The sequence below is a fragment of the Balaenoptera borealis genome (genome assembly GCF_965194805.1).
Source record: "Balaenoptera borealis genome assembly, chromosome: 18".
Classification (NCBI taxonomy): Eukaryota; Metazoa; Chordata; class Mammalia; order Artiodactyla; family Balaenopteridae; genus Balaenoptera; species Balaenoptera borealis.
Window position 1 is genome coordinate 5206471 of NC_138877.1, and position 26689 is coordinate 5233159.

Sequence of the window (26689 nt, forward strand, 5' to 3'; positions counted from 1 at the left end):
TTCCTCGCCGGCCCCCCCAGAAGATAAACTCCACAAAGGCAGGTTTTTTTTTTTTTTTAAATGGAAATATTATTGACATACAACACTGTGTAAGTTTAAAGTGTACAGTGTGTTGATTTGATACACGTGATTCCACCCATATGACATTCTCATCTGGGAAAAGGCAAAAGGAATCTGGGAAAAGGCAAAACCATGAGGTTGGAAAACAGAACAGTGGTTGCCGGGGTGCAAGAGTGAGATAGGCATTGACTGCAAAAGGACGTGTGGGAATTTCTCTGAGTGATGCAGCCGTTCTGTATCTTGATTTTTGCTGTGCAAGTGAATGCAAAAATCCTCAGAACTGTGTAGGTGAGTCTTAGTGGTTTTAAATTCAGCCTTAATAAAAAACAAATAGAAGAAAAAAAAAGCCAACAAAATCTAGTGTTGGCAACTGGAATGCTCATACATTACTGGTGGGAATATAAAAAACAGCCATTTTGGGAAACAATTTGATGGTTCCTTATAAAGTTAAACATATACTTATCATATGACCCTGCAGTCACACTCTAGGGTATTTACCCAATGGAAATGAAAACATGTCCACACAATAGTCTGTACATGCATGTTCAAAATACCTTTATATTATAGCCCACAAATGGATGTCTATTAACAGATGAATAGATAAATTGTGAGATATCCATGCAGTGAAATAAATTATTCAGCAATAAAAAATGAACGTTTGGTAGAATCTTGATTGTAGTGGTGGTTACACTTGCACATACATACGTTTTTCAAAACAAATCAAACTGTACACTTTAAATTGGTGATTGGTATATAAATTGCGCCTTAAACTTGATTTAAAATCTAGTATTTGTAAAGCATTTAGCACATGCCTGGCTTTTAAGTGTACATTAAATGTTAGCTATTATTAGTGTTTTCTCCAAATGGAAATATGACTTTTTTCTGAAGACTTATAGTATGACCTAGTTCTAGCAGATAAGTTAAACTTGGAGTCGTTTCATGACCAAACGTTTCCTAGCCTCTCATGAATCAGCTTAGAATGTTTAAATGAGCGAAACGGAGAGCTAGCGCATTGATAATCCCAAGGCTGGAATATTCAAAGGTCCCCCTGAATTCAGTAGTCTTTATAGAGATTTTTTTTTTTTTAATTCTGCAAGGGTTAGGGGCTCCTGCTTTTCTAAAGTGTTACTAAACAATTAATACAATCTCCATCTCACTTAGGGACGGCTGTGAATTTGCTCATAACCTGAATGTTCTTTGAGCGAGCAAGAGAGTTGAATTCACCAGATACTTACTGAGCGTTTGGTTTGTGTTTGATAGTCCGTTAGGACTTGTAGCCAAACAGAACTGAAGCAAACCGCAATCGCTATCCTCAAACACTCAAGGAACTATATGTACATTTAACTGAGGAGTCAGGATACACATAGGAAACACAGTAGTGGACGCCATTACGGGATCAAGCACTGAACAAAGGGCCGGGAACCATGACTCTCCTGTCTTGAGAGGAAGCGGCACCGTGGGAAGGGTTTTGGGGTGGGGAGGATTGGTGTGGAGCATCCGAAGAACACGGGGCTTGGGGTCAGAAGACCCAGGTCTTGGCCCTGCCGCTTACTTAATGTCAGCCTTGGTCAAGTCATTCACCTTTTCCAAGCCCCTGTCAATAATAAGAATTGTAATAATAACAATGATGTTTTCACTGTCACAGAAATGCCAAAAGGCATTGTGTAAAGCAAACTATGCATCACGCTTCAAAGTTGCATAATTAGCTTTATTATCTCAGCTGGCCCCTAAAGTAACAGCGAATGCCTACCATGTGACAGGCACTACGTGAAGCATTTTACACATAGGATTACTCCTCACGAAAGCTTTGTGAGTTAAGTATTATTTTCCCCCATTCTGCAAATGAGAAAAATGAAGTTTGGAGAGCCCGTGCCCTGCTCAAACTCATTCAGCTGTGTGACCAAGTCAGATTTGCTTTACCTCTGCTTCCAGGCCTCAGAGAAAGGAATAAGCCTAGGAATGTCATACAGGGTGAAGTGTCCATCTGTCCAGAGCACAGAACATGTCCTGGGCAGCGGTAGCCAGAGATGAAATAAATAAGCTTGTGGGCTGCCAGCGAGGGCTGTTTTATTTTCAAATGAAGTCATTTCTTGGTGTGCTTTCCCATTTAAATTACAAAGTACAAAAAGAATTTGTATTTTACTAGTTACTGATCATGTCTCTTGAAAGCATACTCAACAATATAAGGGATTTTAAAACCTGACGCTGGTTCAATAGGCCCTAAAATCAGCTTGATTAATACGCGGTAATTGCTTTTCCAGTTGAATTTCTGCACTGGCGGAAAATATGCTCTACATAGGCAAAAACAGACAACTCAAATTTTTCTCTGATGTCGTCAGCGGCTTTCACTGTGCGAAGTCACGCGGGACTCCTGTGCACGTCAGACTCCTCCGGGCCCCTTCTTCCTCCAGCTGCTGTGTCCACATGGGCACAGTCACCATGTTCGGGCAGGTGCTTTGCCGGGGCCCACGGCAGTGGAGCTTCTCTGATGCCTCATCCGTGCAGAATGCCCGTAGGACCCACTCTGAACTCGGGATACGAGGGGCAACTGATGCCCAGGGGGTTACCCTTGACCAATGGATTAAAAGAATCAATGGCGGACTTCCCTGGTGGCGCAGTGGTTAAGAATCCGCCTGCCAATGCAGGGGACATGGGTTCGAGCCCTGGTCCGGGAAGATCCCACATGCCACGGAGCAACTAAGCCCGTGTGCCACAACTACTGAGCCCATGTGCCAGAACTACTGAAGCCCGCACGCCTAGAGCCCGTGCTCCGCAACTAGAGAAACCACTGCAATGAGAAGCCCGCGCACCGCAACGAAGAGTAGCCCCCACTCGCCGCAGCTAGGGAAAGCCTGCGTGCAGCAACGAAGACCCAACGCAGCCAAAAATAAGTAAATAAATGAATTAATTAATTTATAAAATTAAATTGAAAAATAAAATAAAAATTTTAAAAAATTAAAAAAAAAAAAGAATCAATATGTAGATGCTTCCTCCTTTGATTTCCCAAAGCAGAACAGTTTGGAGAGGCATTTCGTAAGGCATTTTAGAAGGTCTTGACAGAACTGAGCACCAGTCACCCACGGTGGCAGCCAAATGAAAAATGCATCCTTGAATTAGTTTTCCTTCCTTGTTCTCCCCCTCATCTCACACTACTGCTCCCTGAGATCACATTCACACATAAATCAACTGCGCACAATGCTTTGTCTTGGCTTCTGCACTGGGGTAGCGTGGAATCCAGGCTAAAAAAGTGTGTTCAAAAGATGTCAGTGGTGAGGAATCCGTTGTTGGTCGAGCAGGTCGCGCTAAGCTGTGCTTCGCAGTAGTATCAGTTTACTAAGATTTTCCCTGTGCTAGTTTGGGATGAGCTACAGGTGGATCATTGGACTGGATTATGAAGAAGTTGGGGCCCTTGAACAGTATGGGAACAGTGTGTGTGTGTGTGTGTGTGTGTGTGTATATGTATATTTTTACATATATATACACACACTCATCTTCTTTATCCATTCATTCATCGATGGACACGTAGGTTCTTTCCATACCTTGGCTATTGTGAACAATGCTGCAATAAACACGAGGATGCAAATATCTCTTTGAGATACTGGTTTCATTTCCTTTAAATAGATACCCAGAAGTGGGATTTCTGGAACATACAGTAGTTGTATTTTTAATTTTTTGAGGAGCCTCCATACTGGTTTCCATAGTGGCAGTACCAATTATTGGGCTGGCCAGAAAGCTCGGGTTTTTCCATAACATAATGTAACAGAAAAACCCAAACAAACTTTTTGGCCAACCCACTACACTCCCACCAGCAGGTGCACAGGGGCTCCCTTTCTCCACATCCTCACCAACACTTGTTATCTCTTGTCTTTTTGATAATAGCCATTCTAACAGGTGTGAGGTGATATCTCAGTGTGGCTCTGACTTGCATTTTCCTGTTGAGCAGTGATGTTGAGCACCGTTTAATATACCTGTTGGCCATTTGTATGCCATCTTTAGAAAAATGTCTCAGTTCTTCTCTCCATTTTAAAGTTGGATTCTTTGGGGGTTTGCTATTGAGTTGTGTGAGTTCTTTAAATATTTTGAATATAAAACCCTTTCCAGAGATACGATTTGCAAATATTTTCTCCTATTCTGTAGGTTGCTTTTTCATTTTATTAATGGCTTTCTTTGCTGTGCAGAAGATTCTTAGTGTGGTGTATTGGGTTGGCCAAAATCTTATAGAGAAACCCAAATGAACTTTTTGGCCAACCCAATACTTCCACTTTTATTTTGCTTCTGTTGCCTTTTCTTCTGGTTAGTGTCAAATCCAAAAAATCATTGCCACGACCAATGTCAAGGAACTTGCCCTCTCTGTTTTCTTCTAGGAGTTTTATGATTTCAGGTCTTAAATTTAAGTCTTTAATCCATTTTGAGTGGATTTTTGTGCATGGTATAAGATTGGGGTCCAGTTTCATTCTTATGCTTGTGGCTGTCCAGTTTTCCTGACACCATTTATTGAGGAGACTATCCTTTCCCCATTCATTCTATATTCTTGGCTCCCATGTGGTAAATTAGTTGACCGTATATGCACAGGTTTATTTCTGGGTTCTCTATTCTGTTCCGTTGATCTGTATGTCTTTTTTCATGCCAGTACCATATCGTTGTGATTGCTATAGCTTTATAATATATTTTGAAATCAGGATGTGTGATATCTTTAGCTTTGCTCTTCTATCTCAAGATTGCTTTGGCAATTGGGTCTTCCATGGTTCCATACAAATTTTAGGATTATTTTTTCTGTTTCTGTGAAAAATGCCTTTGGTATTTTGATCGGGATTGCATTGAATCTGTAGATTACTTAGGTAGTATGGACATTTTAACAATATTAATTCTTTCAAAAAAATGAGCGAAGTATCTTTCCATTTATTTGTGTCTCACTATCCTTCATCAAATCATAGAGTTTTCAGTGTACAGATCTTTCACTTCCTTGGTTAACTTTATCCCTAGGTATTTTATTCTTTTTGATGCATTGTTATGGGATTATCTTCTTAATTTCTCAACCTAGTAATTTTTTTAATTGGATGCTGGATAGTTTGAATTTTGCTTTGTTGGTTGCTAGACCTCGTTATATTTGTTTAGTGTTGAATTTTGTTTTGGCACACTGTTAAGTTAACTGGATCCTTTTGATACTTGTTTCTAAGCTTATATATCAAGTCTAGAACTGCCTTTAAGTCTAGGGCTAATTAGTCCCCACTACTAAAGAAATGTCCTTCTGAGAATTCTGCCAGAAGCCCCAGCTACCACTCTGGCTGGTAGGAACACAGACTATTCTCAGCCCTGTGTGAACTCCAGGAAGTGGTTCTCAACCTCTGGTAGAGGCCTCTCATGCATCACTTAGACTTGAGGGGACCCTTTTGCAGATCTCCAAAGCTCGCTCTCTGTGCAGCTCTCACTCTCCAAAACATTGCCCTTAAATTCCAGCCACCTTAGCTTCCATGCAGTGCAACTTCCATTTGCTCAAAACACCAAGCGCACTGGACTTTATTCGGATTCTTCTTTCCTGTACTGGGAACTGCTTTCAGGCAGTAAGCTCATGCAACAGTAAAACTCACTTTGTTTCTCGGGGAAACAGTACTTGTGCTGTCCATTGTCTGATGTCTGAAAACCAGTTTTGAAATATATTTTGTCCAATTTTTGAATTGTTTAAGGGGGAAGGGTAAACCTGGTCCCATTACTCCATCTTGGCTGGAAGCAGGGGTCACACCTGGAAACAGTTTGTTAGGTGGGTAAAACGTTAGGCAGATTCACAAGATTTATTATCATCATGATATAAGTGAGTTTGAGCTTGATAACACAGTCTGTACATTTCCTAAAATCTGTGTACTCTGTCATACATGACCAAACATAAGGCAATCTGGTATATAACGTGATCCTCTAGTTTCCCAATGAGAAGATTAAAAAAGGAAAAGCTTAGATGGATAGATAGATGATATACAGATGGATGATAGCGATTTAGACATTGATATAGATATCCTTTAAGAGATGGAGATGGAATGCTTAAATATCTACTTTCAGTTATAAGTATGTAAAATTACACATTAGATAAACTAACATGATTTTAGAATATTGCTTTTTCCTGCTCTCACTTAACATGAAATAATTTTATTCAATCTCTTATATGCGTCTTTGACTTTAGTAATTTTGTCGTTGCTATAATCTCTTTTTGAGTTTCCTAAAACATCATTTTATATCATCAAAGTTGTATGAAGCACAGCCCTTTTTGACTTTTCATATATGTTGCTCTCTCTGGAAATTTTACCCAGGCCACAAGGAAATGGCTTGCCTTTCTGTGCTTGTCTTTTTGTTTGTTTGTTTTCACTTAGTGATCACCACATGTAAAACACTTACTTTGTGGCTTTTGTAAGTGATTTTTATAAGCCTTGTTAACAATATAAACAATTGTAATCGAGTGTCACAGCCCCAAGAATAGTTACTAAATACTAAACCTGTTCAATTTTTTTGTCTCTTTTTTTAAAAATCCATTCCATCAAATGACCTCTATAATCATCCAAAACTAGTGTTTTAAGGTCATTTTAGACTCAGCTTGCAAGATAAAATACAGGGTGTCCACTTAAACTTGAATTTCAGATAACCAGTAAATAAATTTTAATGTAAAAATGCCCCAAATATTGTTTGGAACATACTTATACTAAAAAAAAAAAATGTTGTGTATCTGAAATGCAGATTTAACTGGGCATACAGAATGCCCAACTACAGATTTTTCGTTGTTAAATCCGACAACCCTATTTTAGACCAGTGCCTACCTCAGTTAATCTTTCTAAGATACTGCTTATCAGATGATTCCTTCTATTTTGAGTGATAAGATTGAGAGACAACCTCCCTTTATATTTAGGCATTAACATAATTTCCTCCATCATTTTCTTCCTAAGTATGTAACACCATAAGCACTCTTAAATATATTTCCATGCATTTTCCCTTGCTGTGGAAGGTGGAAATTAATTCAGAGAATAAAATATTAGAAAACTCAGTTCACCAATTTTCTGAATATGCCACCAGAACCCGTATTACTAATTAAAGCACGATGTCCTTAACACGGGTTTGGACTGGATGAGTATGGTCATTTTTCTTTTCATATTTTCAGCTTTATTTTCCCTGAGCCTTTCGGCACACCGACATTTTTCAAAGGCAAATGTCATCTTTCTCACCACCATCCTGACTACACAAAGTGTAGGTATTTCCTAAGCCACACATGCTTGCGAGCCAATTTAAATAGCAAGTTGTAGGATCTAGGAAGAAATCTAGGATTAAAGAATCTCTTTAATCCAATTGACTGGTTTTTCTTTGTTTGTTTGTTTTACAAAAGCAGAAGTCCTGAGGACTGAGTTTCTTCATAAAACTAAACATGTTTTCTTCATTTATTCTTGGGCATGGTAACAATAATGCTTTCATTTTCCCCTGCTATATTATTTAGAAAGAGTAATTCAGTTTACCCCAGTACTGCGGAATCCTGGTGGGGTGTCAGATCTTTAATAACTTAACTCGTTCTGTCACTTTATTGAATTGGGAGGAAAAAATAATGTTTGCCACTTTGAATCCCATTTTAGAATCTATGAAAAACTGCTAAGTTCATCTGTGGCTCCTGAATATCCTCGGTTAATATCAAATTGTACCCAGCTTGAATCATTTCCTATGAATCAGAAAATCATTTTTGTTCCATCCCCAAGGATACAAATTGGAAGTAAAGTGATAAAACTTGGAAGTAACACAATAAAACATCCCTCGGAAGCATGAGAATCTTAGATTAACCACTTGGAGAGTTTAAGTTCTTGCCCAGATGTGCTGGAAATATCCTTTCCACACAGTGAAAATATTCACTACCTTCTTTAATTCAGTGATTTTCTCTTGCTTGCTTGCTTGTTTGCTTTCTTCTTCTTCTCCTTCTCCTCCTTCTTTTTACTTAGAAAAGCAGCTGTTGTTCTTGCTGGCAGATGACACCACTGGTTCTGAGGAAAATTCGAGAGCTCCCCACCTCGGAGGCTGATGCAAGGTGGTAGGGGGAGCTGAGTGCTTGGGCCAGAAACTTCTTCATGCCCTGGCTTAAAAGGCATTTCTTCCAACACATTCCTATCCCTAAAGAACATCCCTGCTTTCCTTTCCAGCACAATTCTTCCCCTACCAGCCAGACAACTGACATTAACCAGAGCTCTACCAGCCCTGTCACCCTCTCCCACACCAGTTACTCATTTCATACGATTGATTTCGTGTATGCTAAGCCGAGCATTCTTAAAGAAAGAATTTTTTAAACTATAATTTAAGAAATGGCATTTCCTCGGTGCTCTGGTGTTTCCACTCTTAAGGGCAAGTGCGCCGGGACCAATGTGTTCACAGCATCCTCTGTCATCCCGTAACTGTCAAGCCAACTTGGAAAGATGCCCGGCGGTCTTTCCTTTATAACTTGATTCCTTTCACAGTATTTTATGCTGAATGATGACCTGTGGTCCAGAGTGAGGCTGAAAATGGGCCGTCTGCTCCTTGCCCGAGGGAATGGCAGGTTCTGGAGGAAGAAATGTGGAACTGTGTTCCGACCTCTGCTGGTCTCCTGGGGCAGCATTGGGGCAAATCAGTCTGCTGCTCTGGGGCTCGGGTTTTCCTGCATGAAACAGGGAGCGTGGAGAGTAACAGGTCCAAACAGGAGGACTCCAGGGCTGCTTGGTGAATTCCAAGCTGCGGCTGGCGTCTCGACAGAGTCCCAGTACCCGTGTGCGTGGGTGAGCTGAGCCTCCCAGAGGGTCTGGGGCAGGAATCCCCTGAGCTCACAGCACTCCCTGTCTGCATGGACCGCCCACCCTCTGTGAGCTTCACAGGAGCAGCACCCAGCCTGATGTGCCTTCCCGAGGACTCTGGCACCCAGGGGTGGCACCCAGCACGGCGGCAGGCAGAGAGGGGGCACTTGATAGTTAAATGTCAGTTTAACTAGTTCATCTACAAAGCTGATGTTTACAGCTACAGTTTCTAGTTGACGTTTCCCCTCCCTCACTGAGCAGAACTCAGGATGGGGGGTATCAGGCAGCAGGGAGAAGGGAGCAGTAGATGCAACTACAAATTCTAAGAGGTCGAATGTCTTCACTTCTATGGTTATTTTAAATAGATTTTCATTGCTTTTTCTCTTCCTGGGGGAAGTTGCTTAAATATCAAAAATTTTGATTTTCATTATCTACTAAAAGCATGGAACATTTCCAAGCACAGTTAAGTACTTGCCTAACGTCGTCCAGAATAAATAACCAGGGACATAATTTCCCTGCTCCTGTTACCTCGCGTGGCTCTGCACCACACAGGTTCTCGGGGCTTGAGCAGGGCGTGGTTGCTTTTGTCTCCAATCCTAGAAAATGTTGTGTTCCTTTGTGTTGGGAAAAAAAGGAGGGTATTCTGGTCCCTTTGAGTCAAGAAAATTCTTTCTCGCTTTTTAAAAAAAAAAAATTCATCTTTTTCTTTTTAATTGAAGTATAGTTGATTTACAATGTTGTGTTAGTTTCGGGTATACAGCAAAGTGATTCAGTTATGCATATGTATATATATATTCTTTGTCAAATTCTTTTCCATTTTAAGTTATTACAGCTATTGAGCATAGTTCCCTGCGCTCTACAGTAGGCTCTTGTTGGTTGTCTATTTTATAATATAGTAGTGTGTGTATGTTAATCCCAGACTCCTAATTTATCCCTCCCCTGCACTCCTTTCCCCTTTGGTAACCATAAGATTGTGATCTATGTCTGTGAGTCGGTTTCTGTTTTGTAAATAAGTTCGTTTTATTATTTTTTTAGAGTCCACAGATAAGTGATATCATATGATACTGGTCTTTCTCGGTCTGACCTGCTTCGCTTAGTATGATAATCTCTAGCTCCATCCATGTTGCTGCAAATGGCATATTTCACTCTTTTGTTTAGGCTGAACAATACTCCACTGTGTGTGTGTGTATATATATACACACACACACACATATATATACTACATCTTCTTCATCCATTCCTCTGTCAATGGACATTTAGGTTGCTTCCACCTCTTGGCTATTGTAAATAGTGCTGCTGTGAATATTGGGGTGCATGTATGTTTTCAAATTAGAGTGTTCATCTTTTCCGGGTATATGCCCAGGAGTGGGATTGCTGGATCATATGGTAATTCTGTTTTTGGTTTTTTAAGGAAACTCTATACTGTTCTCCATAGTGGCTTCACCCATTTATATTCCCCACAACGGTGTAGGAGGGTTTTGCTTTTCTAATTTCACGACACCAGTACAGGCGGACCTTGCTTTATTGCACTTTGCTTTAATGTGTTTCGCAGATACTACGTTTTTTACAAACTGAAGGTTTGTGGCAACCTCGTGTTGGTCAGGTCTGTCAGAGCCATTTTTCCAACAGCATTTGCTCCTGTCTTCCTGTCTCTGGGTCACATTTTGGCAATTCTCACAATATTTCAAACTTTTTCATCACTGTTACGTCTGATTATGGTGATCTGTGGTCAGGAATCTTTGATGTTACCACTGTGACTCACTGAAGGCTCGGACGATGGTAAGCATTTGTCAGCAGTAAATTATTTTTAATTAAGGCATGTCCATTTTTTAGACATAATGCTATTTGACTGCACACTTCATAGACTACAGTATGGTGTACACATTAACTCACATGCACTGAGAAACCCCACATTCATGTGACTCGCTCTATTGTTACCTTCCCTTTCTTGGTGGTGCGGAGCAGAACCTGTGCTGTCTCCGAGGTCCGGCTGTATTTGGTTTGTCTGTGCTGAACACAAAGGAGCCTAAAAGCCTGACAGCAGTCCTGGAGGCCAGTGTCGCCTTCCCCCCTACTTCCCTGCTTCTCTGTCCATTGTTCACCAGGTGCCGGCAGGTCCCCACTCTTGCTCCTGTCTTGGGGGGGAGGGTATCAAGGGTAGGGCACCTGCCACACTGTATCCTAACAGCCTGCTTCCTCCCCTGTGTTCTCCCTGGCTCCTGTCTCCGTAAGCCAGCACGATGCCCCACGCTTTGCGACCATTGAATACGTTCCATAAAGACACAGTGGGCACTGACATTTATAAGTGCCTCGCTCATGTCAGCCACCGTCTCACCGTCTCATTTAATGCTCACAGCCATCCTAGGCCACAGGCCCTATTATCATTCCCATTTTCCAGATGAGGAAGCTGGTGCTTAAGAGGTTCACATTTTACCCAGGATGCACAGCTCCAGCAAAGCCAGGATTCCACTGAGGCCCAGCTGCCTCTGGAGCTGGCGTCTTTACCTCCACAGTGAATCAGTGATGTCATATTGTTCCATTAAGTCAGTGGAGGTGGGGGCGGGGCAGCAGTCTTGGGACAAAGCTGACCCCGAGGATGGCAGAGCAGAGACCACAAGAAGCCGGGGGGCTGGAGGTGGATCTACCACCCTGGAAGGCTGTCCCCTCGCTGGACTTGCAAATTCCATAACGAATAACCTTACTCTTGAAGCCATGTTAAGTTGGTGTTTGGCTATTTGCAATGGAAAGTACTCTTACTGACACACCAGGCAAGCTGGGTCTGCGGTCCTTCACTACTGCTGCGTCTTGCACTTACTAATTATGTACAGATGCGCTTCTTTTCTGCAGGAACATATTCATTAATGAAATGTTAGCAAATATTTATCATATACCAATTGGAAATCAGACTACACCAATAGATGATTAAAAATGTGTTCACATGCTTTTGTTCTCGTGAATATATTTTTTTTCCTGTTTTAACTTCTGTGTTTATTTCATGCCCCTAAGAGTTTATGAAAGTGTCCGGCTCTACATGGAAAAAGAGGTAACATTGATTTCTTGGTGGTGCATCACAAGCATGCTCTCTGGGCAGAAAGCCCTTTTACACTCGCTTCCAGGCTGATTTATTTCTTTGTGAGCTGCACAATCGCAGCCTTGTGGGAAGAGCCCACCATGTTCAGACAGCAGTGGCAGGTTTAGAAACGGTCTGTCTTTGTCCAAGCCGAAGTCTCTTCTGCATCCTCGATTACGTCTAAATGATGCTCTTATCCTCACACAGAACCCACTTTCTCAGGCCACCAGGAAGCACTTGATTTGTTTCCCAGCCCCGAGGACGGGAGAAGGCAGCAGTCTAAAGGGTAATCACACAGCCAGGTGAGCTGTGGCTCCGGGGAAAACGGGTTTGAATGCTGAAAGAGTTTGGTATCATGCTAACCTATTTACTAAGGGATCTGCTCAGCCCTGCCTGGGAAGCTGGATGGGCAGGCAGGAAAGGATTCCAGACACTTCCAACTGGGGACACTCCAGGTAGCTCTAATTGTCCTGGCTGGGGAGAGGGGACAGTCATGAGGGGGCAGTGCCCATGGTGCGTGTGACCTGGAGAAGACGGACCTACAGATGTGGGTGAATGAAGGTCTTCACAGCAACCCCAGCTCTTGGGGGTGGAGCACCTTGGGCTCCAGTGCCCACAGAGGACTGATTTCCCTAGTGCTGTGGCTCAGATTTGCTTAAGTGACAAGGACAGCCAGCGAACAGGACCAGGTGTTTCCGGGAGGACAGGCACCCTGATGGAGTCTTGACCAGGAGAGATGACCCTGGCCCATGGTCCTGACAGGCCTGCACCCCTCTGTGGGTTTAGGAGGGCCCTGTCCTCGCAGAGTGGGCAAGGTGAAGACTGAAGACAGACAGCCGCTGTGATGTTAGAGTCTCCTAGGGCTGCCCTTAAAACTTCATTCATTCCTTGAGGCCAGCCAGACGTCGTGTTAGGTTCCAAGGATGAAGGTGAATAAGTGTGTGTGTTTGTTGGGTGGGTGAGGGGAAGGTGTTGTGTGTTGCAAGTCGAATAATATTTTGCGTTTGCTAAACTAGCTTCTTATTCACAGAAATGTTGTCCTAATCCGTTCCTAAAATGAGGAAGTTTATAACACAAAGTCATTCCATTTGTAAACACCGGGGGCTGGAGAAACAGGCCCACAGAGGGGCTGGGAGGCCTTAGAGCAGCTGGATTCAGCTTCTGAAATCATCCTCCAGATGTGGGCCAGACCCCGCCCAGCCCCTGGAGAGTGCCTGCCGCATGGCCTCCAGGCCCCCTCCCGGAGGTTTCCAGGTGAATCTCTCCCACTTGCTGTGACGTGGCCTGCAATGTCCAGCTGAGGCCAGAGTCAGCCCACACCTCTGCGGATGAAAGAGGGTCGGGACTTCCTGGAGGAAGTAGACATGGCTTGTGACAATCTTCTGGAAAGAGAGGGTCCCCAAACCAGGACCAGGACAACCGCAGCCCCGCTGGAAAGGCCAGGCGTCTGGTCTCCGAGCCTCGCTCACCGGGTGTGTGCCCGGGAGCCTGCAGGACCGCTGGGCCCCCTGGTGCCTGAGGAGGCCCCAGTGCAGACCCTTCAGCACTATTTCCCAATGAGGTTACACACTCGGCCCAAAGAAGACTGACAAGAGTGGAAGCTGCTCATCCCACAGCCTTAAAACTGCATCCCATCCCCACTCCTCGCACCCACCGGGCCCTAGGAATTCATCTGTTTATTTTAGCGCAGTAATTATTTTGTGACAGGCACTATTATATGCATTGTATCTGTGCAGGCGTGACAAATCTGTTGATTTGTTAAACTGTGAACTGTTAAAATACGCCAATATGTTTGTAACTGCTTTGGCATCCTTCATTTTTAAAAAAGTATCAGGTGATTTAATAAAAAGTAAGAAAGGAATCGGGCCTGGCCTTTTTGAACCTCAAAGAGGTCCTGCCTGGCCTGGGTGGCAAGGTTCACCCAGGTGGAGAGAGGCCTTGCTGCCCAGAGTGTGGTCCCTGGGCCAGTAGGTCTGCCTCACCTAGAACTTGTTCAGAACACGGACTGCGCCTTTGCATAAGATCACCCAGTGATTCCTAACAGCCACAGGGAGCACAGGAGAAGATGTGTCCAGCGCTCTGTCCCCCAGCGCTGGGCCCCTCGCTGTTTGGGGTGAAGGGGTGAGCCCCCTCCAAGGCAGCACAGAGCCCCCCAGGGAAGGTGAAGGTCATGGAGACCTGGGCTCCCAGATCCAGCCACTCCTCCCTCATTCACAAAAAATTATACTGTTACCACTATCATTTTAAATTTTGTCAATAAAAGCTTTATGGCCATTTGCTTTCTTTCTTGTTTTATAAGTCAAATTCCTGGAGACAGAAAGTAGAATGGTGGTTTCCAGGGCCTGGAGAGCAGCGGAGACGGGGCCTTCGTGCTTAATGGGGACAGAGTTGCAGTCTGCAAGATGGAAAGAGCTCTGGAGACGGAGGGGATGATGGTTACACAACAAGGAAGATATCCTTACTGCACTGAACTGTACGCCTAAACATGGTCAAGATGGTAACTTTTATGTTACGTATATTTTACCGCGTTAAGAAGAAGCATTAAGGAGGTACAGTCAGTGGGACGCAGTGGCTGGTTCCTGGACAGGAAAGAGGGAGAAGCAGCTGTCCTGGCCGGCTCCTCCGGCTGTCCTGACTCATGGTTACACCCTCCACTTTCTCTTCCCAAAGCTGAACACTCTCACGGCCACCAACAAAGCGCCTACAGAGCTACAGGGCTGCGCCCGGGACCAACGAGGGCCCGGGACCTGATGGAGAGGACAGTGCGGGGCGCGGCTCAGCGGAGCCCGCCGCCGCGGGAAGGATGCTGCCGCCGCGCGCGCGGAGAATGGGGGATGCCGCCGCCGCGGGAAGGATACCGCCGCCGCGGGAAGGGTGCTGCCGCCGCGCGCGCGCAGGACGGAGGATGCGGCGGCGGCGGGGCGCCTGGGTTCCGGGCGGCCGAGACCCGGGCAGAGGCGTGAGGGCTGTGGTTTGGCGCCACCGCTTCCAGGCCAGGGCCCCGCGTCCTGTGTCCCCCCTTTGTGCTCGCGGGCTACAACAGCCGCCCTGAAGTGGGAGCTGGAGGAAAGGGGGCTCCTGGGCTCCCCAGGGCGGCGTGGGGGCGGGGACCGGCTACTGAGGCCTGAGGGGCGGGGCTGGGGAGGGATGGAGAAGGGGGTGGGGAGGAGGGGCTCTGGGTGTGGCCGGGAATGGGGTGGGGGTGACGGGCCCCTGAGGAGCGGGGAGAGCCCCGGAGAGGCGAGGGCCAGAGCACCAAGGAGGGAGTCCGTCGCTTAGAGGCCGGGACGGCTATTGGACCTTGGCCTCCAGGAGGGTCAGACACAGATGCTGCCCCACAGGGCTTGTGAGGGTAGTAGAGGAAGGAGCGTGTGGCCCTAGCTGAGGCTCTGCGCTTGGAATCCCGGCCGGGAGAGGAGGAAGCAGCGCAGAATCAGGCAGAGACGCCTAAGGTTTTGCCAGCTGCTCGGAATCTAGATGGCCTTCCCTTAGGCTAATGTGGTTGTCGAGAGAACCCTTTCCCGTAACCCTTGGGGTCCCAGGGCAAGATCCAGGTCCACACATCAAAGAACAGATCACAGAGCTCCTACGCTGTCACAGACCCTCGGCCCGCGCTCACCTCCGCGTCCCCAGCCGTCTCCCAGCCAGTGTTCCCCGGGCCGTGTGGTTCCCACTGAACAGTTATCTGCCTGCTTTAAGGAGGAAATGAGAGCACGCCACCCTCCTGGTGCCGCCCACTCTCCAGCAGCCCTTTTTGGGTCCGGTGGAGCCTGTCTGTTCCCTGAGTCCAGCCGCCGTACCTCCTGAGCTCCCACACCCTGTCCTGTGTCACACGTGGCACCCTTGCCCAGCATGCCGACCCCTCGGCCCTTGGTCTTCGCCTTAAAACTAGTGGTGGAGCTTGAAGACACTTCTAGCACTTCTGTTCCTGACCCTGGTCACCCCACCCTCCCCGCCTGTTAGCTCAGCACCAAGTCACTGCGTTATAATGGATTATACACCCACCTCTCTCCCCGCAGACTGTGGGCAATCCTTGGGGTCAGACCTACTTCGGTCGAGCCTGGCGTGGGGAGGTGGCATTTCTTGCTTCTGTGACACGCAAACCCCAGGGCCCTCAGCCAGGCGGTTTCAAGGGCAGGCACCAAGGGGCACTGTGATGGCCCGAGCCTCAGAGCTCAGCTCAGCAGGCAGCGCTGCCCCAAGCACTGTAAAGAGTAGCCGCCAGCGCCCCCTTTTGCAGATGAGGACCTGAGAGGTGCCACTGAGCAGCTGCAGTGCAGGGGTTCGAACCCGGGTCACCCACAGGTGCCGGCTGGGAATCCAGCACAGTGCCTGGGCGGGGCTTGGTGTCCCAGAACCTGCAGGGTTGGGGGCGCCCGGATGCCCACTGTCTGGGCAGTGCCCGCCCACCCTGCAGGACAGACGCCTGGGTGCTGGGGCAGGTCCTGCTCTTTCCGTGGTTGCCCAAAGCTCTGGTCGTGGCATCAGCTTTTTCCGTGGCCTTAAAATGATTGCTATGTTCAGTTTGTATTTCAGCTTGTGGAAATGAGGAAGAAAATCCTGGTTGCATCAGGCTATAAATCTAGTGTTGTTCACTCCTAATTGCACATGGGGGCAGAGATGTTTCCACAAGTAAAATTCACAGGTAGTCACCAAACCCAGGGGTTACCGAGGACTCCAGTGTCAGACCCTCCAGAGTTCACGAACACTAAGCAAAACAAAACAGGCCCAAAGGGAGCGAAGGAAGAGTAGGGAAGGGTGTGAATCAAATTCCTAGTCTCCACCCCAGAGATCTGGCTTCTAGGCTGCGCTCAGGAACCTATATGTTAAATTCCCCGGTGATTTGGATGCACCAAGGCTTGGAAGCCACTGGCTTGAATGGCCCAGAAATCGGCCCCGCACCCCAGTAGGCCTTACCTCCCCATAAAAATGTGAGCGGATGGCCCAGGCTACACAGGGCAGCGGAAGGAGCGCGCGGAGAGTCCAGCCCCGGGGTGGGGTGGGGTGCGGCGGGGGGCACAGCGCTGACGCAGCCGGTAGCCTCGGAGGACTTCGGTTTTCCTATCTGAGAGCGAAGAAAATTAGACGAGTTTTCCTGTTATGAATTTATCTGATTCTACGAGACTTGAATTTCTTATTATTCACTGAGGGTGAGGATATTTTTAAAGGAATGGGGATCAGTGCCCGGAGGGGAATTGTCATGTGTTTAGTGTCTCTTCCAGATTCTGCTAAGGAATCTGGCAAGACCTTCCGTCCAGCTCTGTCATCTTCCTTCCCTTCTGATCAGAGGGCCAGTTATGCTGGTGACCCCTGACCCTCAGGCCTTTCACTCTTTGCCCAAGTCTCAGAAATCTTTCCTGACTCTCGTGCTCTTTCTTTCCCTGGAAACACCGGAATGGCCATTTTCAAACCTGGCTGTATATTAGGGTCACCTGGGAAGTTTTTATGAAATATTAATACTGGGGCCCTACCCCCGACAGTTGAATCCAAACTTTGGAGGTGAGGCTGAGGCATCTGCATTTTTAAAGCTCCCGGACTGTTTGGGATGCACAACATGGTTGGACCAGCTCCCCAGGGCTGGTCTGGAAGCAGGGTGACTGGGTCTCCAGCCACTTCTTTACCCGAGTAAGAGGGAGCGAAAGTGTAGGGTTGAATTTGCTGTGTTGCCAGGTCCTCTCTGCCCAGGCCCACATGCCAGCATTTTAGATACACCGGATCAATAGTTACAGGATGAAGCATCACATATACTGTCGACGTGAAATGAAAAAGCCAGGCCAGCTGGCGCCACCACATACCCAACCAGCTGACCCGAGTCAAGTCTCCCGAGGTTCAGTTTTCTCATTTGCAAAGTGAGGCCAGCATTTCCCTCTGGTTATTTGATGGATCAAATGGGATAATGTATATGAACTGGCTTTAGAAACTATCAAGTGCTATAAAAATTGAATGGGTTTAAGCACCTTATATGTAGAAGGAGTTCACATATTCAACTAAAATTATGTCAGGTCTTCCCAAATTGACTGACATATATGTATTGAGTGCAATACCAATACTAATCAAAATCCCAGCAAGCTTTTTTTTTATAGAAATCAACAAGCTGATTCAAGAATTTGCATGGAAATGCAAAAGACCCTGAATAGTCAAAACAGCTCTGAAAAAGAAGTACAAACTTGGAGGACTCACATTCCCTGGTTACAAGCAACAGTAATCAAGATAGTATCAGCGTAAAGACAGGCAAGTAGTTCAATGAAACGGAATATTGAACTCCAAAATAGACCCATAGATATCTGGCCATTGGATTTTTTACAAAATTGCTAAGGCAGTTTAATGGAGAAAGAGTAATCTTTCAATAAATGATGCTGGAACAACTGGACAGCCATATATATATATATATATATATATATATATATATATATATATATATATATATATGTATATGTATATACACACCTTTATCTCATACCATTGATAGAAATTAACTTGAAATGGAACACAGATGTAAATAAAAGGCAAAAGAGCTGAAACTATAAAACTACTAGAAGAAAACAGAGGAGAAAAATCTTAGTGATCTAACATAGGCAATGATCTATTAAATAGGACACAAAAAGCAAAAATTAATAAATTAGATTTCATCAACATTTAAAACTTCTGCTCCTCCAAAGATAGTGCTAAAAAATTGAAAAGCAAGCCACAGGCTGGAAGAAAGTATTTCCAAAACATGTATCTAACAAAGGACTTACATCCACAATGGATAAAGAATGCATACAACTAAATGAAAACAACCCAATGTTTTAATAAAATGGACAAAAGATTTAAAATATGTTTATAGGTGAAGATGTGTGTGTGGCAAATGAACACGTGAAAAGATGCTGTAACCTTACTAATCAATGAGATACCTACTAGAATAGCTAAGGGTAAAAAGTCTGTGGCAAGGATCTGGGGTGACTGGAACTCCTGTGCATCGATGGTCAGAATGAAAAACATTATGGTCACTTGGGAAAACAGTTTGACCGTTTCTTATAACATTAAATATACACTTACCATGGGATCCAGGACCTTCACTCCTACCATATGTCCACAGCAGATTGCACTCAAATGTTCTTATCAGCTTTGTTCATAACAGCCCCAAACTGCACATACCTCCAATGAACATCAACCTGTGAATGGATAAACAGATTGTGGTACCTCCATACAATGGAATACTACTCAGAAAGGAAAAATGATGAATTAGAGATGTGTGTGTTAGCATGGATGAATCGCTAAAATATTATTCTAAGTGAAAGAAGCTGGACACAAAGGCTATAGACTATCTGATTTCACTTATGTGAAATTCTAGAAAAGGCAAAACTCTGGTGATAGAAAGCAGATCAGAGGTTGCCAAGGGTCAGGCAGTAGGAGGAGGGGATTGAATACAGAGGGGCATGAGAGCACTTTTGGAGAGACGGAAATATTCTCATGATTGTTCTGATAGTACCCAACCGTATATATTTGTCAGTACTCACTGAATTGTTTAATTAAAAATGGTGAGCTTTGTTGCATGTAAATTATATTTCAAGGAACCTGACCAAAAAAATTATTGAAGTCTTCTGCCTGTGCTGCAGATAGAGATCTGTACACAGGATGGAGAAGTTGGTTCTAACCAGGAGAGGGAGAACAGGCTGGAGGGTATTTGATCCAAGTCTTGAAAGATGGATAGATAACGATTTGCCGAGTAATAAAGGAGAGAAAACAATTCTAGGCAGCAAAGGCAGAAGAACAAAACCTCACAAGCTGGAAATAGCCAGACAGATTCTAGGAGATGCAAGTGGTTGTTTGAAACCTAAGGTTCCAGGAAGAGCATGTCCAGAGGTGAAAATGTGGGTGGCAGTACAGCTTGAAGGGTTTTATACCACATACTAAGGCACTTAGGTTATATCCTATAAACAAAGAGAAATTGCTGAATAGTTTTAAGCTGTAATAAACATATTCAGCTTTGTGTTTTGTAAATATTACTCTGGAAGCAGGGAGGAGGACAGATTGGAGTGGACAGCAAGATTGAAGGCTGAGAAACCAATCAAAAGACTAATAAGACGAAAAAAGAAGCAGACTCACAGATACTGAGAACAGACTAGTGGTTACCAGTGGGGAGGGGAGGGAGGGGTAATATAGAGGTGGGGGAGGGGAGGTACAAACTGTTGGGTGTCAGATAGGCTCAAGGATGTAGTGTACAACACAGGGAATATTTTGTAATTACAATATTTTGTAATAGCTGTAAATGGAAAGTAACCTTTAGAACTTGTATTTAAAAAAAGACTGTTGCCATCATACAGATAAGATAAACCATGAGTTTTGTTCTGTGGAGTAGAATGATGTAGAGGGGAGAGTTATGAGAGGCATTAAGGGGGTATATATAACTGGACAGAATGTGTCTGAGGGTGCTGCATAACAGAAGGATGAAAGGCAAAGAGGACTCCTTAGATTCTGGCCTCGGTGACGGAGTGGCTGGTGGTGACTTTTGTCAAGATTGTGAATACAAGGAAGAGTGAGTTTGGGAGGGAAAGATGAGTTCAGTTTGGGGCATGTTGGGTTTTATATGGTCCATTCTAGTAGAGTGTCTGAAAGGAAATTGAATACCCAAGAGTAAAATTCAAAAGAGAGCTCTAGACTCGATATGTGGTTCAAAGTAATCCACACATAGATGGCAGCTGAAGGTAAGGGGTGAATGAGGGTGATCACAGAGGGGCAAGTTGTGAAAGGGATGAGTGGAGAACGGGAAGCCTTAACAGGAGCTGAGAAATAACGGTCAAAGAAATAATGGCGCAGCTGAACCAGGAAGAGTGTGGTGGGGAGAAGCAGAGGAATGAGGGAGATTTTAGAGAAAGATGGTCAAACGCTGTCCAATGCCACTTAGAGGTCAAACATGATGAAGACAAGAAAGAGTCCATTGGAATTGCCAAGCGGGAGGTCTTTGGTGTTATGTGCCAAAGTGGTTGCTATTACGTGGCGGCAGAGCCTGATTGCAGAAGGCCAAGCTGTGAGTGAGATGGAAAGAAATGGGGACAGTCAGCAGGCAGTTTGGCTGTGACGTGAAAGAGAGAGGAAGGTAGTGAGTAGGTAGGGAGAGGTGTAGGATCAAAGTATTTGTTTTATAAAATATTGGGAGACTTGACAAACTTCATTGGCTGTTGAGGAAAAGCCAGTGGAGTAGAAGAAGTTGAAAATATACAAGAGTGGTCCAATGAAGAAAGGTCTTAGTCAAGGAGGAGACTGCAGGGATACAAACAGGGAGAGAACACCTTTTCCTCTGGAAACGCAGGAAGGAAGTAGAAGGCAAGCACAGAAACAGGTAATTTTGGAGGTTTGAGGGCCGAAGCTGAGGGAGTTCATGGCTGAAGACTCATTTCTCAGTGGGTTTGAAAAAAGTGAAAGTCGGAATGGCTATTGCAAGGTATTTAAAGGGAGGGAGTCTGTGAATTGACAAGGGCCCAGAAGGTTGGGCTCCATACATCTATAGTGTCATCTGTCTGTAAAGGTTATGATTTTTCTGCCTCAGCATTGAACTGCCTATGTGTCACAACTAGGAAAACAGATCGTTGGATCGATCCAACGTTTGCATGTAACAAGGAGGATGTGGTAGAAGGGCGAGGTGGTGAGGACACTTAGAGATTTATTAGCGGAGTGGAGGAAGTGATGAATTCCAGGAGCTAGGCTGGATGGAGCCAAGGTGCTAGAAGGGATGGGAGAGGAACAGAGGGCTTAGAGATTGAGAGAGGGTCATGGTGAGCGGGGCAAACAGGTAAATCGGTGGAGCAGGACGACAGTAGGTGATGGCCCAGAGCAGGGTGCTCAAGTATAGACTTCAGAGGGAAGGCGGCTCTGGGCAATGCCGAAGTCCAAACTATGGCCATGGGAGGGGGGGCCCAAAGTGAAGGAGACGGAAGGTCGTGGGTGCCCAGGCGACGATGTTACCCGAGTCTTTCCATGAGTGTCAATGTCCCCAGGATGACATGGGTAGAGAGAAGTACTGCGAGCCAGCTGTCCAGGTCCCCAGTGAATGGGGGAAGGGGGACAGGAAGGGCAGAAGACTCGGCCATCTGTACAGCGCGTGTGGCCTGGGCCTCAGAGGAGAGGTCCGTGCACAAGGGTAGCAGACTGATGGCCTGAAAGAAGCAACAGGAGCCGGGGTGCCACTGCCCCCCGAGGGCTCTGCAGAGAGACGGCGGGGATGTCCTTGGGGCTCAGCCAGATTTCCTGTGAGACTGGGAAGTGGACGAAGGTGAAGATGTTGGTACAGTTGCTCTGGGTGAAAGCAGGGCGTGGTTAGGAGGGAGGGGAGCGTCTGCCAGGGAACCGGGGAAAAGAACGCCCAGCCCAGTCTGGGGATGCGAGGACACCCTGAGGACCACATCTAGGCTGGTGACTTAGGATGTCAGGGGTGAGAGGCACAGGCAAGGCTTGTTGCCCTCCAGGTTCTGGGCAACTAAAAATGTGGAGCCCTCAGCGGCCTTAGATCCACGTAGAGTGTGATGAGGGGTTTTGCCAATGCCTCAAAGGAGAAAGAAGACTCTTCAGGATCACAGCTGGAAAAAAATCCTACCTGGGAGGTCGCAGAGCTCCTGGGACATCACCACCTGCTGGAAGTAGCCGTTGCTGTGGGTACTCGGAAGACAAAGATTTTACCTGCAGGCTCTTTAAAGGGCAAAGTTATGTCTACAGGTCCCTCAATAGATGTTTGTTTAGCTGATGGAAATACAGAGTTGGGCTCGCCAGTTCCTTGTGGAATAATGGAACTTGCAGCTGGGAGGACCCACAGGAAGGAGTCCACCCTCAGGTGCACTTTTGTGGTCCACGCTCTGGACCCTTCTCCCTCCAGCTCGCCCCCCATCACTGCTCCATGGCCCTTCAGCAGTCTCTGACCATTGTGCTCCTGCAGACTTGCCTAGCTCTTTCTATCTCCCTGTACATGCTCTTGTCTCTCCTTGGAAGGGTCTTGCCTCCGGGCAAAGCCAAACCTTCTTCTGTTCAGCATTTTCTGGCTCTACCAGACATGCCTGGGGGCTCCCTCTGCTGCGTTCCTCCTACACTCTCTCCTGCTTCCGTTAGAGCGATGATCTTATCACAGTAGAATTTCTTGCTGTGATATTGTGATTTATAAGAAATATACATTTGGTCAGTCAGATGACCAAAATATGTTTCTCATCTGTACTGTGGTTTTCTTCCATGGTTCCTGGCTCACAGCTCTGACAACCTTGGAATTTCCTGATCAATAAGAGCCATGCGAGCATCTTTTGTTATAATATTTGGTCTCTTGTCCTCAGTTCCTGAAATTGCTTCAGAGCCATCAAGGTGAAATGGGTATCTTGTTATTCATAATAAGACCCTTGCCACCACAACTGGGCTTAGGTTGATGAGGTGACTTTTGGAAGGTACTTAGGATGGGGGCTGGTTGCCAGGGGAACCAACCAGGAAAGGGGTGGAACTTTCAGCCCCACCCCCTGATTTCCAGGGAGAGGAGAGGGGCTGGAGATTGAATCAGTTGCTGATAATTTAATCATGGTTTGAGCAATCATGCCTATAAAATGAAGATTCCACATAAGCCCAAAAGGATGGGGTTCGGAGAGCTTCTCGGTTGGGGAACCCAAACCCTTCCATGTGCCACCTTGTTGGGGACCTCACCCTCCTGTATCCCTTCATCTGGCTGGTGGTTTGTATCCTTTAATATCCTTTTTAATAAACTGGTAATCTAGCAAGTAAACAGGTTTCCTGAGTTCTGTGAGCCACTCTAGCAAACTAGTTGAACCCAAGGAGGGGGTCGTGGGAACCTCTGATTTGTAGCCAGTAGGGCAGAAGCACAGGTAACAACCCAGACATCTCCGGGCAGATAGGGTCAGAATTCAGTTGAATTATAGGACACTCAGCTGTTGTCCAGAGAATTGCTTGGTGGTGTGGGGGGGAAACCTCCCATCCACACATTGGAATTGGGTCCAGAACCTCATTACTTGCGTATCTCTTAACTAGACTGTAAACTTTTGAAGTTAAGGACTGTCTTTTCATGCTGTATCCCTAGCTCTTGGAACAATGATAGGTTCTTAGTAACTTGATGAATGAATGACTGAATAGATGAATGAACGCATGAATAAGAGAATGAACAGCGGAGAGAGAGACCCAGGATTCTGACCCAGTGGGCCAGCACCTGCCCAGTACCCCATGAACAAGGCGTTCTGTGAGTGTTGTTTCATTTAATCCTCACGGTAACTTCGAGGTCAATACCACTAGCTTATTAGTTAGCCCTCACTTTACAAGCAAGGGAACCGAGGCTTAGAAAAGTGATTGTCCAAGGCTATACGGAATCTCATTTGCAGAATGGGGGTCTGAACTCTGGCCTGTGAAGGTCTCTGTCTATTCTGCATCTTTACATCCGGCTCTTTTGAGCCTCAGCGTCTCAGTAAGTGATTAAATGCTTGGATTTTTGAGCCGAATAAACGCCGGACTCAAATCCCAGCTGTGCCACTTAGGAGCTGCTATCCTTAGGCAAGTTCCTCAACCTCTTAAAGCCTCAACATTATCTGTACGTGGGGGTGATGAGATGGTGGTGGAAGTAGTGACGGGAGCAGCAGTGCCGCCCTGAAGCGTGAGACCTTGTGTTCAGAGCTCTTTGCACAGCGCCTGGCACGGGGCGAAGTCTCCGTCCATATTAACCATCGCTTTTATTGCTTTTAAAGGAAAATAGATTCAGAAATTTTCTTACAACCTAGATCTATCCAAATCCTGGTGAACAGACTCAGACCCCTTTATAAACCAGGGTAGCAAATTATTAGTTCACGATAAGAATGCCAAGCAGATCAGACACCAAGTCACCCTCCCTTCCTCCCCCCTGGGGACAGTGGCACGGACACACTGAGAAACTCTTACTACCCGCTTCGCAGTTTTTCAGATTCTGTTGTAACTATTATTCCTTTCTTTGAAATGTCGTCCTGGCTTCTTTTCACAGAGTGTCACGTTTCCGAGTTCATTCACGTTGAGCTGGTAGTGAAAGTCTCCTTAATTTAAACCTTCAATCAAAGAGGATGACCCATCCCTTTTGAGCCCAAGATCTTGGGCTCTGTCTTACTTTGAGAACGGAAGTCCCTCCCCCGTCCACCGACGACACTGTTTATCCTCAAAGGAGAGAAAAGTAGGTTTTCATTTATGGGCCAGACGATGTATCATATAGAGTTGGGAAGACTTCCCCGCTGGAGATCTCAGCAGTGGAGGGCCAGGCGTGCTAGTCAAAAGACACCATTGATGTGACGGGAACAGAAGCCAGTGTCCTCAGCTGCCCTGAGGATGTCTTTCCGGAGATGTTTGTCTGGTCTGACATTTCTGACATTTGCAAGGGAGCCAGTGGGACTGCCGTCTTAAGTGAGGAAGCAGCTGGTAGCTCTCTCCTCCAATCGGCCCTGAAATGGTGTGAAATCCCTTTGTTTTCAGCAGCCCACAAGGGGACCCGAGAGATGTGATGTCCTTACAGGAAGCTCTTTTTTTTTTTTTTTTTGGCCACGCAGTGCGGCATGCGAGATCTTAGTTCCCCCACCAGGGATTGAACCCGTGCCCCCTGCAGTGGAAGTGTAGAGTCCTAACCACTGGACCGCCAGGAAAGTCCCACAGAAAGCTCTTAAATCACAGCTGGGTCCTGGCCTGAGAGCTGCCAAGTGTGTTCTGTTCTGTCCTTCTCTCTGCTTCTCTGTTTTTGTCTTTCTCTGCACCCCCCTTGTACTCTCTTTGTGTGTGTGTGTGTGTGTGTGTGGTGTGTGAACCTATGCTTTAATAAAACCTACCATGTAGGTTAAATATATTTAGGATAAAATGTACTTTTATTGTAACTCCTTTTAAAATTAAATAAAAATTCGGAAAGGTCAAGGAATGTGTGATAGGAGTATCAGGAAAGAGCAAATCTCAAACATTGTATCTGAGAAAAGATGCTTCCAATCTGGATTTAGGGGTCCAGTCTCCACAGAGCCAAGTTTCCTGTCTTAGCCTCACATTCTGATGATTTTTGGACTGTTCATTTTCCCCTAAGTAAGAAAACGCAGAGCGTGTTATATGTAAGGTCACGTTCGCTCAGACCATAATGTGCCTTCCCGTCCAGTTCTTCTGGGTTGGGATGACTGAGCTATCCTCCTGGTGATGGGACTGAGGGGTCCTATAAGCTCAGAGAGTCCACCACAAGCCTTCACATTGACAGTGATGGCATTTCTAAGGCATTAGACACAACAACCCAAGGATATACCACACCATAGTGAAGGCGTGGCTTTCCAACTTCAGGTAAAGGTATTCTTCCTTCAAGCATAATCTTTTTTTCAGTTTGACCTAATTTCTTTCTTGGCTGAGCTATGGAGTTGAAGCTTACTAGCCCACCAGCTGGGTCAGGTGGGTTAGGGGATATATTCACTCCTTCATCCAAGTCCATGAGATGATGCTTCCAGCATTCTGTCCTCACAATCCCACATCCCCCATAACCTCCATATCCCCACCTGCCCTAGTGACACCTGGGGCCTCACGAGACCTTGGAAGTGCTTCCCCTCCCTTGGCCCACCTCCTATCCTTCTACCTTGACCTACTTTCCAATCTCTTCCTGCATCATATTCATCTACCCAGTAGAAACATGTTCGCCTTCCCCATCTTAACAATTGGCGGTGGGGGGCAGTGGGGTGGGGGTGAGGGGGCGTGGCTGATTTGTAGCCTTTGCCAATTTCTGTAGTGTAAACACTCCCATAGTGAGACTATTTCAAGCCAGTTGTAAGAAGATGCTCATGGAATTCCT

At 45.8% G+C, this 26689-nt stretch overlaps 1 protein-coding gene across 2 annotated transcripts in view; it reads left to right on the forward strand.

Annotated features, from left to right (window-relative positions):
• The window catches only part of CDK8 (cyclin dependent kinase 8), a 243372-nt gene that overhangs the window by 101703 nt on the left and 114980 nt on the right, over nt 1-26689 (forward strand). The window contains exons 13-14 of one of the 2 annotated variants that reach the window (XM_082365093.1): nt 12118-12212; nt 12941-12980. The exons of the other annotated variant lie outside the window; for it this stretch is intronic. Coding sequence (XP_082221219.1) covers nt 12118-12212; nt 12941-12965 — 120 coding nt within the window. The 3' untranslated portion in view covers nt 12966-12980. Of the gene's footprint in view, nt 1-12117; nt 12213-12940; nt 12981-26689 lie in introns of those variants that run through there. 2 annotated transcript variants of the gene reach the window in all.